Consider the following 15998-nt stretch of genomic DNA (forward strand, 5'->3'; position numbering starts at 1 on the left):
AAAACGATAACCACATTGACCAATATTACATTTTTATGCCAATATCGGGCAGATAATATCGGTGGGCTGATATTATCAGACATCCCTAATGAATAGACATAAATAATATCGATCAATATATTAATATAATTCAATCATATTTGGTTCTCTGAAAATCAGTGTCAGCATCACTCCCAAAAATCTAGTATCAAGCAGCGTCTAGTCTGATAACAGAAGGGCTAGAAAGTGGAGGAACTAGAAGTCTGGCTCAGTCAAAAGCTAACAAAACGTACCTTTAAAGCTGACAAATGAACAAAGCATTCTTTTTTTTAAAAGAAATAAATATTTCTTGGATTCTCCTGGAGACGTTACTGTCCAGCAAACAGTCCGGCTCATGCATCCACATGTGGTTTTCACACTTTGATTTTTGCATGAATCATACAAACAAAACATGGTGTGCCAACCAGTGATTTTAAGAGGTACTGGAACATAGATTTTGTTACCTTCAAACAGAGGTAGGCAGGATGTTTTTTTTACTGTTTACAGTCTTCATGCTAAGCTAACCGTCTCTTGGCTGCAGCTTCATAATTACAGTGCAGAGCAGCATCAACCTCATTCAACTCTCAGCATCAAAGCAAATAAGCAGATTTCCTATTTTTGTATCCACAGATGCAAAGCATTTATTACTTCCATCTTCTCATATATAAAGGAATTCATTTCTGTTTTGTATCACCGTAAACTGATCATCGCTTTTCAGCCAACTTTAATGTGGGTTCTGGGAAATTATGGGCATTTCAACCCTATTTTTTATATTTTATGGTCATAATAATTAAGAAGAAGGAACTGACATATGATGAAATAATAATTAGTTGCAGAGCGGCTGATACCATTATTTGAACGGCTGTTTCCGCTGTGAGACAAAACCCCGCTGCAGATGACAGATAGCATGGGAGCAGCGCTGCAGTCTAATGGCTTTTGATTTAGGTTACCTTTGTATTTAGATGGATTAACAGAACGTGGATTACAGACACACAAAATACTCTGTTTGCATACTAATTTACAGAGCATAAAACGGCAGTGACGCACTCCAAATCCAGCCGTGTCCGCTGTGACATCCTCACGTGGCACAGCTGCCCTCCTTGACCTTAGAGATCAAGAGGCCACAGCTGGTGGATCACTGCACCCTCGTTTCAGACGATCAAACAAGAGAGGGATGCACTGGAAAAAATGCTCCTCTCAAAACAAGAAAAAAAACTTATTTCAAGGAACTTTTACCTTGACATAAGTGAAAAAATCTGCCAATAGAACAAGTGAAAAATGGCTTGGTAAGACTTCTTGAAATAAGATATGATATGTAGAATATTGAGATCTTAAAATTAGCTGGGAAAACTTATTTTAAGTTATATTTTACCAGGATTGTCAAGCTTAGGTGTCTTAAAATAAGCCAGACATGCTAAAAAAAGTAGTTTTTCACTCAAAAATAGATTTTTGCTTTCATGTAACCTCCTAATTTGAGATGTTTTAACCCTCCTGTTGTCCTCATTTATGGGCACCAAAAAATATTGTTTTCTTGTCTGAAAAAAAATCCAAAAAAATCTGCAAAAAATTCCCCAAACTACTGAAAATTTGCAAAACCTTCAGGAAGAAAATTCCAATAATTCCTTCAAAGTTTCCCTTAAAAGTTTTATTTAAAAAAAAAAAAAAATCCCCCAAATTTGGCAAGAAAATTCTTGTATTCTAATATTTTCTTAAGAACATTCACAAAAAAATCTACCAAAATCCAGCGAAATCTGCTGGATTTTGGTAGATTTTTCTGTGAATGTTCTTAAGAAACATTTTTAACATTTCTTTTTTCCACCAAAAAATGTTCAAAGATTTCCCAAAAATGTTGAAAATGTGGACATCAGAAGTTTCACTGTGAAAATAGATTTTTTTCTCGACATTTTCAAACTTTAAAACGGGTCAATTTGACCCGCAGGACAACACGAGGGTTAAACTTATTTTGAGTTTTCTTGTAAAATTCAACTCAAAACAAGATAATTTCAAGATTGTTTGACTTAACCAGATATTTAAGATGCATTGTCTTAAAACAAGTCCCTCCATCTGCTGAAATGTCTCTTGTTAAGTGAATTTATCTTAAATCGAGTGGGATGAGACATTTTGACTATAAACAAAACAAACAGACTTGGTAAGATTTTGAGTTTTTGCAGTGTGTTTAACAGGAAACCGATAAATGGCCGTGTGACGTCGTTGTGACCGGCAGCTATGGGAAAGTTCAGGGCAGATTCCGGGCTACAATCCTGCCTTCACTGACACAGATTCACCACTCTCACTTGCACTAGGAAGATTTCCTCCCTCCTTATAGCTATATGATCCCTCACAGGTCAGACGGACTAACTGGGATCCTGCATGATGCAACCTTTGACACCTAAGGAGACGAGCTCCTCCAACGGTGAGGTGGTTATCTTTGGGAGGTAAACATTGGGATTAAAGGCAGTGTGGCTGAGCGATGAGAGGGGGAGGAGGTGGGCAGGGCTGGAGGAGGACGCTGTTCCAGTTGTGGCAGATAGTAGGTCAGAGGAGCTAACAGATGGCCAGGAAACTCCCTTCCTCCCTCCCCTCTGCAGCAGCAGCAGCCTGGGATGTCCTACAAAAGCTCTGTGGGCCGCAAGCTCCAGCCACTCACCAGCTAACAGATTGTGTTTGTGTCCATAAAGAGCATGCACTTGGGGACAGCAAAGGGGTATTAACTAAGTGACAGCTACCGTTTTACAATCACTGTTGTCATGACAGAGAAGGAGGAGATGTTGAAATGCACTGCAAAAACTCTAAATCTTACCAAGTCTATTTGTCTTTTTTTTAGTCAAAATGTCTCATCCCACTTGATTTATGATAAATTCACTTAACAAGAGACATTTCAGCAGATGGAGGGACTTGTTTTAAGACAATGCATCTTAAATATCTTAAGTCAAACAATCTTGAAATTATCTTGTTTTGAGTTGTATTTTACAAGAAAACTCAAAATAAGTTTAACCCTCGTGTCGTCTGCATTTATGGGCACCAAAAAATATTGTTTCCTTGTCTGACAAAATATCAGCAAAAAAAATTACCCAAATTTTTGAAAATTTGCAAAACATTCAGGAAGAAATTTACAATAATTCCTTAAAAGTTTCCCTTAAAAGTTTTATTTTTTTAAAAAATCCCCCAAATTTGGCAAGAAAATTCATGTAAATATTTTCAAAAAATGAGTAAAAATCTTTTTAAAAAATCCTAAAAAATCTAAAGTGATTCCATATATATCAGTGAAACTTCTAACATTTTCTTAAGGACATTCACAAAAAAAAATCAACCAAAATTCAGTGAAATTCAAATGTCATTTTTAACATTTCATTTTTTTCCACCAAAAAAATGTTCAAAAATTTCCCAAAAATGTTGAAAATGTGGACATCAGAAGTTTCACTGTGAAAAATTTTTTGTCAATTTTGACCCGCAGGACGACATGAGGGTTAATGCATCTCAAATTAGGAGGTTACATGAAAGCAAAAATCTATTTTTGAGTGAAAAACTACTATTTTTTTTAGCATGTCTGGCTTATTTTAAGACACCTAAGCTTGACAATCCTGGTAAAATAGAGCTTAAAATAAGTTTTCCCAGCTAATTTTAAGATCTGTATATTCTAAATATCATATCTTATTTCTAGAAATCTGACCAAGCCATTTTTCACTTGTTCTATTGGCAGATTTTTTCACTTATGTCAAGGTAAAAGTTCCTTGAAATAAGTTTTTTTTTTTTATTGTTTTGAGAGGAGCATTTTTTGTAGTGTGATAAAGCAGCCATGGAGGCCGCTGCTTCCATCTTCGTTGCCCTCAGGCTACATTGCGATTGGGTTTTACGCTGCGGTGTTAACTAGCAACCCCCCATTGCCCACAGCGGCACATCAACTGTTTCTTCCTGTCTTCACTCCAAAAACAGATCTAAGTTTGGATTCGGCCAATGGGACGCGTACAGGCGGCTCTGTCGGGTTTTCTCACAACAGAAATAGAGTGTTTTCCACTCTCCCTGCATTCTCCACCAACCAAACTTTCCATCATTTCCGTGTCGTTCCCGTCACTTTTTCAACTCTTTTCTGGTACGTGAGGTTCACTGCCACTCTCAGTTTCTAACTCAAAGTGAATTAACCCTCATGTCTTCCTGCAGACCAAATTGACCCGGTTTAAAGTTTCAAAATTGAAAACATATATATATATTTTCACAGTGACACTTCTGATGTCCACATTTTCAACATTTTTGGGAAATTTTTTTTAAATAAAACCTTTAAGGGAAACTTTTAAGGAATTACTGAAGTTTTCTTCCTGAAGGTTTTGCAAATTTTCATAAATTTGGGGAATTTTTTGCTGAATTTTTGGATTTTTTTCAGACAAGGAAACAATATTTTTTGGTGCCCGTAAATGAGGACAACAGGAGGGTTAAGTAGCATTGTTAACATATGATGCTTGATCAAGCTGTCAAATTTAAGCATATGTGGCACTTTTTCCTCTTAACAGTTTAGTGATGCCACCATTAATTGTTTTCCTCACTGCCCCAGGTTAAACAAGCAGCAGGTAATTGCTTCTAAATCCTCCTAAAATTGGGGGTTAATCCAGATTCCAGATGTGCAATGCGCAGACAGAAAAAAAAAGGCCCCGGCTGCCATGACGCTAGACCGGTTGTTTCCGAGCCAATAAAACGGATATGGCGGGTTTGTCATAGAAACAGTCGCATGGCACCGAAGCCCGAGTATTTTGGCAGGACAGTTTTTGGTCAGCAGTCATGTTTAGGCTTAGCACTGACCCTGTGGAGAGGCACGGCAGCATGAGAATAAGGTCACAACACAGGACTGAACAGCACGACAGCACACGGAATGATATCATGATGTTTTTGATGCTCATTATAATGCATATTACTATCCACACCCTGTAAATATTCATATTTGTCTCCTGTTATACTCGCTGTATCTAATATTACAATTTATTTCATCCGTATGACTCCTATTCACCATACTAACTTAATGAGGCGGTTAAATATTTATATTTATTATAGATGATTATAGTGCACGCTATATTGCGTTGCATGTAATCACATTTACACATATCTAGTTTGATTCCATTTAATTCTGCATACTTCTTCTTAACTCCAGCCTCCCACCCACGTCTTTCTCTTTAACTTCTGAGTTGCTGTCATTTTAAAAAAAGGCTGGAATGTTCTGTATTTTTCTTACTGTCAACAACAAGCCTAATACAGTTTGTTCCTCTGTGCCAAAGACTCCTGTTGTGATCCAAAAGCTTTTAACAACAGATAAATAAGCAGCACCAATAACACTGGTGGTCATGTTCCTTCATGACTCAAAGCAGTCCCCGACAAATGCAGAATTTATTCCAGTTTGAGTGATTTTTGCTGCAGAACTACAGTGCCTATATAAAACTAAATAAATATTTGGCAGCAGAAGTGTTGGTTTGGTGTCCCAGACAGAGTGATAAAGTCTTGAAAGTCAGACTAAAGCCTTGATGATACTCCCCTGCACTCCCATCTATGAACATGGATACGTAGTTGTTGTTGCTATTATTAGGCCAGATTTATATTTTACACAGTTGTGAGTTTGCGAGGGTCTACATGAAATTAAGTTAATCATCTGCATAAGTCTGTGCAAGTCAGCAATGGTGCCTCTGTGATTATGTACATAAAACCCAAAATTAATGTCCAAACTATCGGAGCATGCATGGAATAAGTAGACGTCAATCTACTAGTCCTCTGAGTGGACTCCAAGGACTATAAAGTGGTTTACCAACAACTATGTGTACATGTTGTTTACAGTTGTCCATTTGTGTATCCGAAATGTAGTACAATCGAAGCAAAAGGCATAAATTTAGCCGTCTCCACAAGTCAGCGAAAGTCCAAGTGGTCCATTTTGCAGACATTTCCATGCAGCCCAATACGGTTGTCCATGCAGACAGTGCCTGGAGCAATGACGCAACAAGGTCACTGGTGCACAGAATCTACATAATGAGCATGCCCAGAATACATAAACACCAATCTATTGCTCATGTATGGAATGGAGTCTTTCCAAGAGGACTAAAAACTAGTGCAACAACAATAACGCATCTGTGGCGTCCACAACCGTTTGCAAGGTTTGAGGTCAGTGTTTTAATTTCTGTGTCCACAGTACACGAGAATGACTTTAGGAGACTCTTTTCAAGTCCCCTAAAGTCCCTTTGCCGACAATCCGATGCAGTCAAACTTCTGTACACAGCAGCTGGTCTACTGATCTACTGAGCATAGTTATCCAAGCAACCAAAAGTTGTACAACAACAACTACACAGCTGCGGTGTTCACAGCCGTCTATGTTCATGTCCACAAGGTGGTATAATCAAGGTTTAAGGTCAGTATTATCATTTCTGTTTTCAGAAGCACAGTAGGGTCCATAAAGACCCATACGACATACATTTCATCATCTCCCCAAATTCCTTAAGTCCATGTGGAGCCTTTTGCAGACGTCCCCATGCAGCCCAACATTTGTTTACATGCAGACAGTGTCTGCAGCAACAACACAGATGCACACACTCAGCGGTAGTTTGCATGAGCAGACTACACAGACGCTGACCTGTCTAACTGACACATGTATGGAATAGAGTTTTCCAAGAGGACTAACAAGTAGTGTAGCTACAACTATGCATCTGTCGTGTCCTCAACCGTCCATACGCCCATCTGTAAGGTAGTATGATAAATTTTTAAGGCCAATGTTAGAATTTCTACGTCCACAAGTACATATGAGTCCAAGAGGAAGCCCCATGCAACCCAAAATTTGTGTCTGCAGCAACAACGCAACAAGGGCAGTGGTGCACGTGCTCGGCAGTAGTGTACATTTACTGAATATGTAGACGCCAACCGACTGCACATGTATTGAATGGAGTTTTCTAAGTATAATGACTATGCATCTGTAGTGTCCACCGCTGTCCATGAGCATGTTCACAGGGTAATATTATCAAGGTTTAAGGCCAGTTACTTTCTGCATCGACAAGTACCATGGGTCCACAAGACGAAAAATTCATCATCTCCAAGTCTGCAAAAGTCCATGTGGACCCCTTTGCAGACATTTCTATTCAGTAGTGTGCATGTGCAGAATACATTGACTGTGCATGTACAGAACAGAGTTTTACAAACACACTCCAAGGGAACTCAAAAGTAGCATAACTGCAGCAACTATGTGATTCTGGTGTTCGCAGGGAAGTATAATTAAAAAAAATAATACAATGCTGGCTTTGGTCTTTCCATTTGTTTAATTCGATTTTTTTGAAATAACAAAAATGTAGAATACCACTGCAATAAATACCCTTAATAAATCTAGCATCATATTAACTGTAGAAGCAGTTAGACCTACAGAAGGTGAATATAAACCGTCATCACTTCATACAGAGCAGTCAGAGCCTCACAGATCACTGCTACCAGCGTCTGTTATTTTTTTTGGCAGGTTGATGGCAGGCTGGACAGGACGAAGTAGCACCCAGACACGATGAGCGAGACATTGCATAACGTGGCTTGTCGCAGCAACCTGAGCGAGTGGGTACATCACACAGGCGCTCGCAAAAACCCACCGCCACTGCGGGGACTGCGAAGTGGGGCAGCGTGACCTTGTTGGTAATCTGTCTGGTCTCCCACCCCTCCTGGCTGTGAGTAATGCTCAGTATGAAACACTGCAAAGTAACAGACAGTTTGAGGATACCTTAACATATGGTGATGTTTTACCTCTCTGCCCTGGGCCATTCCTCACCGGCTGACCTCAACACAAGCCACCAAAAAGGTTGCATTTTAGGGCTGTTCTGCAACCTCAAAAACATCCCGTTCTATGTTTGTCAAAATTCAACACCCTGGGTTTATTATAACAGAACTGCAGCCACTGTTTGTGTTAATGACACGGTGTGAAAGAAAATCATAGGTGTTCTTGGAGCAGGCTGGCAGGGCTGCTGTTCAGAGTGGCGTAGGCAGCAGAAACCCATGAGGAGGAGTGTGTGATGGCGGTGAGGGGTGGGAAAAAGAAAAAAAAAGTATTAGAGTAGGCTAGGTGAGGAGTGAGCAAGGTGATTCTGCTGGCTGCATGAAAAATAAATCTGATTACTTCTGGTTTGGAAAGGGAGGGGGAGCACGGCAGCACAAATCCAAGCAGAGATTATCTTTAAAAAAAAACAAAACTCTCCCTGCACAATGGGATACATAATTAAAAATCACAACATGCCAGGAGGCTACATCATGAGTGATACAGAACGAAAGCCAAAACAAACAAGCAAAAGCGAATAAATAAGACATGAGAGGCAGCTTCCTGTGTTCGACAAGGAGGCGAGGCGAGTCTGTGACGATAACAATGCTGCTATTTTTACTAACAGTAGCAGACTGGTGACAAAGAAGTGAAGAAAAAAAAACGGGGAGAGCAGAAGAAGGAGCGAGAGGAAGAGTGTCAGGAGGAGCTAAAATAACAAAGACTCCAGTGTGAACTCTACCCGGAGCTGAACTGCTATTTTTTGTGAGGACAGACAGACAGACAGACAGTTCAGTGTGAAACGGGGACAAAGACAGACATGACGTCCGAGCTGCCTCCACCACAACAAGACTTAATTGTAGCTGAATTGTTGCACCAAAGGGGGGGAAATATGCGCTAAAAATGGGCTCACGGAGTAACAGTAAGAGCCGTACAGTCGCATGACATTTGAGCCGCATAATAACGCCCCTCCCATCTGACCTCACACCCCCTCACCCATCTTTTACTCTCATCCACCCCTGCATCCATCTCCATAACAAAGACCACAGTGATACAGTGTGAAAGGCCTCAGCGGGGGGTTTATTCTCCAGCCACAGCTCCAGGGTCAAAACAAAATTTGGGCTTTTTATCGCGGCAGATGAGTTATGACTTTTTATCACACCATTCATAAAGCTTCCTCCCTGGATCCACCTTTGATCTCATGAGGATGAAATAATGTGTTTTCCTTTTTTTAAAATTCCTATTACAGTTGCATGAGAGGCACATTGCATGATTTATAAATGATTCAAGGGATTTGCTCTGTGTATTAGACTTCAATATTTAGACATGTTAGCATGAGTAGCAGCACTGCACGTACATTTTTAATAGGCTTCAAGTCTAATTTCACAACTCAAACTCTAAATATTGCATTTATTGTGTAGAAATGCAACTATTTTTATAAAGCTGTTTAGCAGACTTGCATTTATATTTAGTGTTTTTTCAGTCTATCCATGTAAAAATATTATCAAGACTGTATTTTCAGTAATTTTGCATGTTTAGCTGACCTGCAGTGATTAATCGATTAGTCGTCAACTATTAAAATAATCGGTAACGATCTTGCTAATTGACTGATCGGTTTGAATATTTTTTTATTGTTTGGATATGCAAGTATACTTATGTTTATATTCAGAGTTTTTCAGGCTTTCCATGTAAAAATATTTGCAAAACTGCAGTTTTGCAATCTGCATTGTTTACATCCATGTTTTCATTGTTTAGCTGAGTTGCAATGATTAATCGATAAGTGGTCAAACAAATTAATCGCCAACTATTTTGATAATCAGTTGATAAGTTTGAGTCATTTTGAGGAAAAAAATGTCTAAATTCTCTTCTTAAATTTAAATATTTTCTGGTTTCTTTCCTTCTTTATGGCAGTAAACTGAATATCTTTGGGTTGTAAACACAAGAAGACGCCATCTTGGGCTTTGATTGACATTTTTTAACCATTTTGTTGACCAGACAACCAACTGATTTATTGGGAAAATAACTTAGTTCTAGCTGTGTTTTTAAACAGTCGTCTCAGTCTTCAGCTAGCACACTGCTCCATTTTATTTTTAAAGGTAGCTTGTAGAGCAATGTTTAAATTCAGTGTATTTCAGTGTTTCTGTGTAAAAATATTTGCAAAGCTGCCTGTCTTGACTGGTTTGCAATCTGTTTACATCCACATTTCCATTGTTTAGTAAAACTCCAACCATCGCAAACTATTTTGATAATCAACTGATTGGTTTGAATCACTTTTTAAGAAAAGAAAGTGAAAGTTCTCTGTTCTTCTAAGATTTGAATATTTTATGGGGTTTTTTTTCCATTTTTATGACAGTAAACTGAATATCTTTGGGTTGTAAACAAAACAAGACATCGTCTTAGGCTCTGATTGACATTTTTCTCCATTTTCGAGACCAAACCGATTAACTGACAATGGAAGTAATTGGCAGTTGCAGCCGTATTGTTTGGTAATCTTCTGTCTTTAACTGGCACATTTCTTGGTGGTTTACCATGACCATCTGTTTCTCAGTGCATCGGTTTATTAGAAACTGCTGGAAATGCTGAACATTTCAACACTTGTGAGCTTGTGAATGTTAAAAATAGGTTCCTGGTGATCACAATATCGCTTCACAGCAGCTCTGGACATGAAAAACTCTCCAGGGAGCTTTTCATTTTCTGTGATGTCTACGGTTTAAAATTCCACATTGTCTTATGTATTGTTTATGATCCTGAAAAAACGATTTTCTGACTTCTATTTCTCTCACTACGAGCAGTGGGAATCCACATAAACACACTTTAATCTGCCCAGGTCAGAACACTATTGATTTTACATGAGATATTTCTGCTTTGTCTGGTTTCTCCTCTGATCTGAAGTGGCGTCTGCTAAATAAAAATGGGAAAAAAATGCTATCAAATAGTAACTTACTAAGGAAAGTGACAACATTGACTTTAGCTTTTATTGTTTGGTCACAAATGTGTTTCTAAAGGCATTAAATATGTCAATTTTACCATTAATAGCATCTTAGTTAAACTAGATGTGCATTAAATGAGCAGTTTGACATGTTGAGGATTGAAACAGGCTTATATTTATGTCAAAGAACTGTGCTAAATATGACCATTTATGTTTTTAGCTCTAAAAACAATTGGAATATCAAGATGTTTCTCAATGAATTAGGTCAATAAAAAGTCAGAAAATGCTAAAAAAAAAAGTTTTCTAAAGCCTAAGATCAGGTTCTTATACATCTTGTTTGTCCAACAGTATTTATTTTACTGTCATAGTGGACGACAAAAAACTGAAAAATGTGCATTCAAGACGCTCAAATCAAAGGATCACTCCTAGTTTTCTTTAAAAACTACTTGGACCGACTATTCTAAGATCAGAGTAGTTGGTGATTAACTGAATAGTTGACAAGTAATTGATTAGTTGTTGCAGTACTGATGGTTATGTCAAAGTATTGTGTTAAATATGACCATTTATGTTTTTTAGCTGTAAAATACTGGAAGGTTAAAGTGTTTTTCAATAAATTTGCTCAATAACATGTCAGAATATTGTCAAAAATGATGACCAGTGTTTCCCAAAACCCCTCATGACATCCTTAAACATCTCGTTTGTCCAAAGATATTACTTTTACTGCCATAGAGGAGGAAAGAAACCAGAAATATTTAAATTTAAGAAGCTGAAATCAGAGGAGATCTACTTGTGTTCTCACTAAAACTAATTGAACCAGTTAATTGAAGATCAAAACAGTCTGATTGATTTGATAGCTGACAAATAGTTGAGCAATCGTGGCAGTTCTGGTGTTTATGTTAAAGAATTGTGTTAAATATTGTCTATAAAATATCTGAAAATGGTGAAAAATGGTAACAAATGGTTCCCAAAGCCCAAGATCACAAATGTCATGAAAATAAAATGTTAAAAAATGTCGATCAATGCCCAGAATGGCCTTTTGTTTTGTCCATAGCCCAAAGATAAACAGTTTTGTGTCATATGGAAGGAAAAAAAAAAATCAGAAAATATTTAAATTTAAGAAGCTAGAATCAGAGAATTTCTAGTTTATTTGCTTAAAAAACTACTTAAACCTTTACATTGTTTATCAAAATAGTTGGTGATTAATTGAATATCTGTCCAGCAATAGAAGAATTGTTGCAGCTCTAGTGTTTATGTTAAAGGATTGTGTTTAATATGACCTTAGAGCTCTAAAATACCGGTGGGAAAAGCTCTTTATCAAGAAATTGATAGTTGTTAGATCAATAATATGTCAGAAAATGGTAAAATGGTTCCCCAAGCCCAAGATCACAACTGTCATGAAGATAAAATGGTAAAAACTGTTCATCAGAGCCCAAGATGGCGTCTTGTTTTGTCTGTAAGACAAAAAGATAAACAGCTTAGTGTCGTATAGGAGGAAGGAAATCTGAAAATTACATTTAAGAAGCTTTTGATCAAACGATTTCTAGTTTGCTTTCTTAAAAAAAATTACCTAAACCTACAAATTGTTTATTAAAATAGTTGGTGATTAATTTAATAGCTGCCTAGCAATAGAATAATCGTTGCCGCTCTAGTGTTTATGTCAAAAGACTTTAGAGCTCTGACGTATTGGGGGGAAAAGCTCTTCATCCATAAATCGATTAGTTGTGAGGTCAAAGCCTAGATGACGAACGTCTTGTTTTGGCCACAACCCAAAGATCTTTAGTTTGCTGTCATGGAGCAGCAGAGGCACCTTCTCTCAGCTGTAGAACACTGGACCATCACGCTGCAGGAACCAGACACTGCAGCCACAACAGCAGCAACTTCTGACTCGACCAGTCCTGATGTGGGACAGGAGTGCTTAGTCACCCGAATGGGAGATGTGTGTGATGCACAGAGGCAGAGTGTGTGTTCGCCTCAACCTCAAGGCAGAAAAAAAGCTGAGCAGCAAAGACTTGAGCTTCTCCGGATCATTCCACCACCCCAGACACACAGAGACACTTTAAATCAACTCGTCCTCCTCGTCTGTCCTATTCTCTCATCTCACTCATCCAAGATCTCACTTCCTGTCCCTCCAAAACACTCTATTCCTCACCCAGATCTCTCTAAACCAGGGGTGTCCAACATGCAGCCTGCGGGCCAAAAGCGGCCCTCCAGAGGGCCCAATCCGGACGACTTTGTAAAGAGTAAAAATTCCAGAGAAGACATTAATTGCAGATTGTAAATTAGTAAAACTATAAATTTAAAATAATTTCTAGACCATGACAAGTTGTTTGGATCAGAAAGTAAAATACTAGATTGTTCATTGTTCTTTTGTCTTTTTGTGTCTCATTTTTGGAATATTTTGTCTTGTTTTTGTTGTTGTTTGTCTTTTTTTGTCTGACTTTTGTCATTTGTCCCGTGTTTTTGTCGCTTTGTTTCTCATTTTTGTAGTTTTGGTCTCACTAGTGTTTTTTTTGTCTCACTTGTGTTGCAGAGTTTTTGTTGCTTTGACACTATTTGGTCTCTTTTTGTGTTGTTTTGTGTCGTTTGTCTACTTTTTTGTTGCTTTTTTCTCGCTTTTGTCGTTTTGTGTTTGTTTTGTAACATTTTGTCTTGTTTTTGTTGTTTTGTCTTTTTTTTGTCTGACTTTTGTTGTTTTGTCTCAAGTTTGTCATTTTGTTTCCTTTTTGTCTCACTTGTATCGTTTGTCTACTTTTTTGTTGCTTTGTTTCTCGCTTTTGTCGTTTTGCGTCTCGTTTTTGTAAAATTTTGTTTCGTTTTTTGTCTTTTTTCGTACTTTTGATCATAAATCATTGTTCCTTTGTTGTTTTGTGTGTCATTTTTGTAGTATTTTGTCTTATTTTTCTTCTTTTTGTCTAACTTTTGACATTTTACTCATAAAGTAAAATACTCTATCATTCAGTTCCAGATCCACCTGTGACTAAATGTGTTGGACACCCCTGGTTTAAACTGTCGGCTGACCTTTCTTTTTTGTTTGCATCCACTTCTCTAAAAATAAAAAAACAGGGCTAATTACGCAGGCTCTGCAGTTATTTACAGAAGCAGCTCCCAGTGCAGTTTCTAGATCAGTATCTGCACTGAGCTGCACAGGACGAATGCTGGCTGTTGGTAGTACGCAAAGCCTCGTGTTGGAACAGCCAAATTAAAATGTCAGCATCAGTCTGACACCGAGGGGAAAAGCTGACAGCGGCTAAGGTCAACGGGAGTCTAAACCCCCGGGATGGGAACCTGAACTCCGGTCTCCTCACCTTGATGGGCTCGGTGCTGAAGCGGATCTTCCTCGACGGCGGAGGGTCTTCCTCGGCGGGAAGCCCGGAGATCTCCACGCAGCTGGACTCGGGTTCGTACCGGTCGTCCTCCTCGTCCTCGTCCTCGTCCTTCTGGCTCCCCCCGAAGTCCTCCCCCACGGCGCTGTAGGTACTGATATCCACAGAGTCCCGGCCCGACTGGTCGTCCCTCAGAGTCCTGTCGTCCTCCTCAGCATCCTTCTCCCCGTCTCCCTGCGAGCAGCTCTGCTTCTCGGCTTCTCCTCCTCCGTTCTCCACGGAGATGTGGATGTCGGGCTTGTTGACCTCAGCCCGGGCCTCCACTCCTGCATCCGAAACTGTCTTTTCTCTCGGTTCTGCTGCGCCACCGGAGAGTTCGGTGTTCGGATCGACGCTCTGCCCCCCGTTGATGCCCTCTGAGGGGGGAGTCACCCTCCCTCTGGTGCCCCTCTGAGCTCCCTCCTGGTTCTTCTGACCGCCGTCCTCCTGGTTGCCCGACCCGAAGGAGCCGACCCTCTTGGTGATGATCTTGGAGTTCAGGACCCCCACCTTGGCGTTGACCCCTCTGGACGGCAGCGGGGGCGTGGAGGAGAGGCGGTGGAGGTTGTTCCGGAGCTCGGCGGCCCTCTCGAAGACGGCGCTGAGCTGGCTGACGGTCGGGGACACCGCCTCGCTGGTGTCCAGGCTGTCCAGGGACTCGGTGCTGCCGTTGAAACGCGCCACCACGTCCAGCCGGCCGTCCTGGAAGCCCGAGGCCTTGTCGGTCTTGAGCAGCACCCTGGTGGTGGCCAGCTTCTCCTGCTGCTGCTTCTCCTGCTGCTGCTCGAAGATGCGGCGCGTCTCCTGCAGCTTGGAGTAGCTGGGCGACGAGGCCCGCTGGTGGCCGTTCTCCGGCTTGGTGTCGAACTTGCTGACGCGCTCGGACACGGTGGAGCCGAGCTTCAGGAGCGCGCTGTGGTCCACGTTCTCGTTGAGGCTGCCGGCTCTAGGCAGGGAGAGGCGCACCGATTTGTCCGCGTTCCTGGCCGCATCCTCCCCCTCAGCGTCCGCCGGGGCCGTGGTCTGCATCTGCTGGAACATGTTCTTGATACGGTGCACGTTGGAGCCGTACCTGCGCCCCCGGGGGCCCTCCTGCACGTCCCCGCTGGCGGCATTGTCTTTGACGGGCTTCAGGGCCTGCATCCCCGCCTCGTACGCGTTCCTGTGCGGGGATGGGCTCCGGAGAGTGGAGCCAGAGCCGGTGCTCTTGGATGTGGATTCGGTCTTCATCATGGTCAGTCAAGCGTCGCTACGGATGCTCAGCGGCTTCATGTCCTCTCCGGGTTCCACCTCCAAATCTGCGTTGTTCTCCACCGAGGAGGCGCCCGATGCTGGAGCCGGCAGATGGAGAGAAACAAAAACAACAGCTCGCATTAAAGGCCTGCCGCCTGCTGCCGCTGCTGCATCCGCTGCAATGCTCGTCTAGTGCAACGGAGAAAGTGAGCACGATGCATCTGTCATTAGCTCGCCTGCAGCTGCAACAATACGAAGCCGAGCCCGCGCCGGATAATTGCATTAGTCATTGGAAATGTTTGCAGAGAAAAACGGAGGAGTAACGAGGCGCGGATTTAGCGGCAGCTGACGACAGATTGCTTACGTTTAATCCCTTTTTGCAGGCAGCAGCATCATTTTGATCTCTTCATTCCGGGAGCTGCAGATTTCTGGTCCTTTGGTAGACTGCTGCTGCTGCATGGAGGAGCAGCCGCTGGGTCCTAGAGCCCGCCCAACAGTCACATTAAATATCTGTTGTGGTCTTCAGCCTGTAAGACCCAAATATAGAAAAAAATAGCAAAAGATACACACACACACACACACACACACACACACACACACACACACACACACACACACACACACACACACACACACACACACACACACACACATATATATTAGTATTTTTAAAAATAATACTGATGCATTGCTGCAACAGTGTGTTTTC

At 40.9% G+C, this 15998-nt stretch overlaps 1 protein-coding gene across 1 annotated transcript in view; it reads right to left on the reverse strand.

The window, feature by feature from the left end:
• ppp1r9bb (protein phosphatase 1, regulatory subunit 9Bb) overlaps positions 1–15778 on the reverse strand; it is a 42496-nt gene extending 26718 nt beyond the window's left edge. The window contains exons 1-2 of the mRNA XM_023286396.3: positions 15654–15778; positions 14000–15387 (exon numbers count right to left, since the gene is read on the reverse strand). Of these exons, the coding sequence (XP_023142164.2) occupies positions 14000–15289 (1290 nt within the window). The 5' untranslated portion in view covers positions 15290–15387; positions 15654–15778. The remainder of the gene's footprint in view (positions 1–13999; positions 15388–15653) is intronic.
• Positions 15779–15998: the final 220 nt, after the last annotated feature.

Source organism: Amphiprion ocellaris, chromosome 18, assembly GCF_022539595.1.
Source record: "Amphiprion ocellaris isolate individual 3 ecotype Okinawa chromosome 18, ASM2253959v1, whole genome shotgun sequence".
NCBI classification, from domain to species: domain Eukaryota; kingdom Metazoa; phylum Chordata; class Actinopteri; family Pomacentridae; genus Amphiprion; species Amphiprion ocellaris.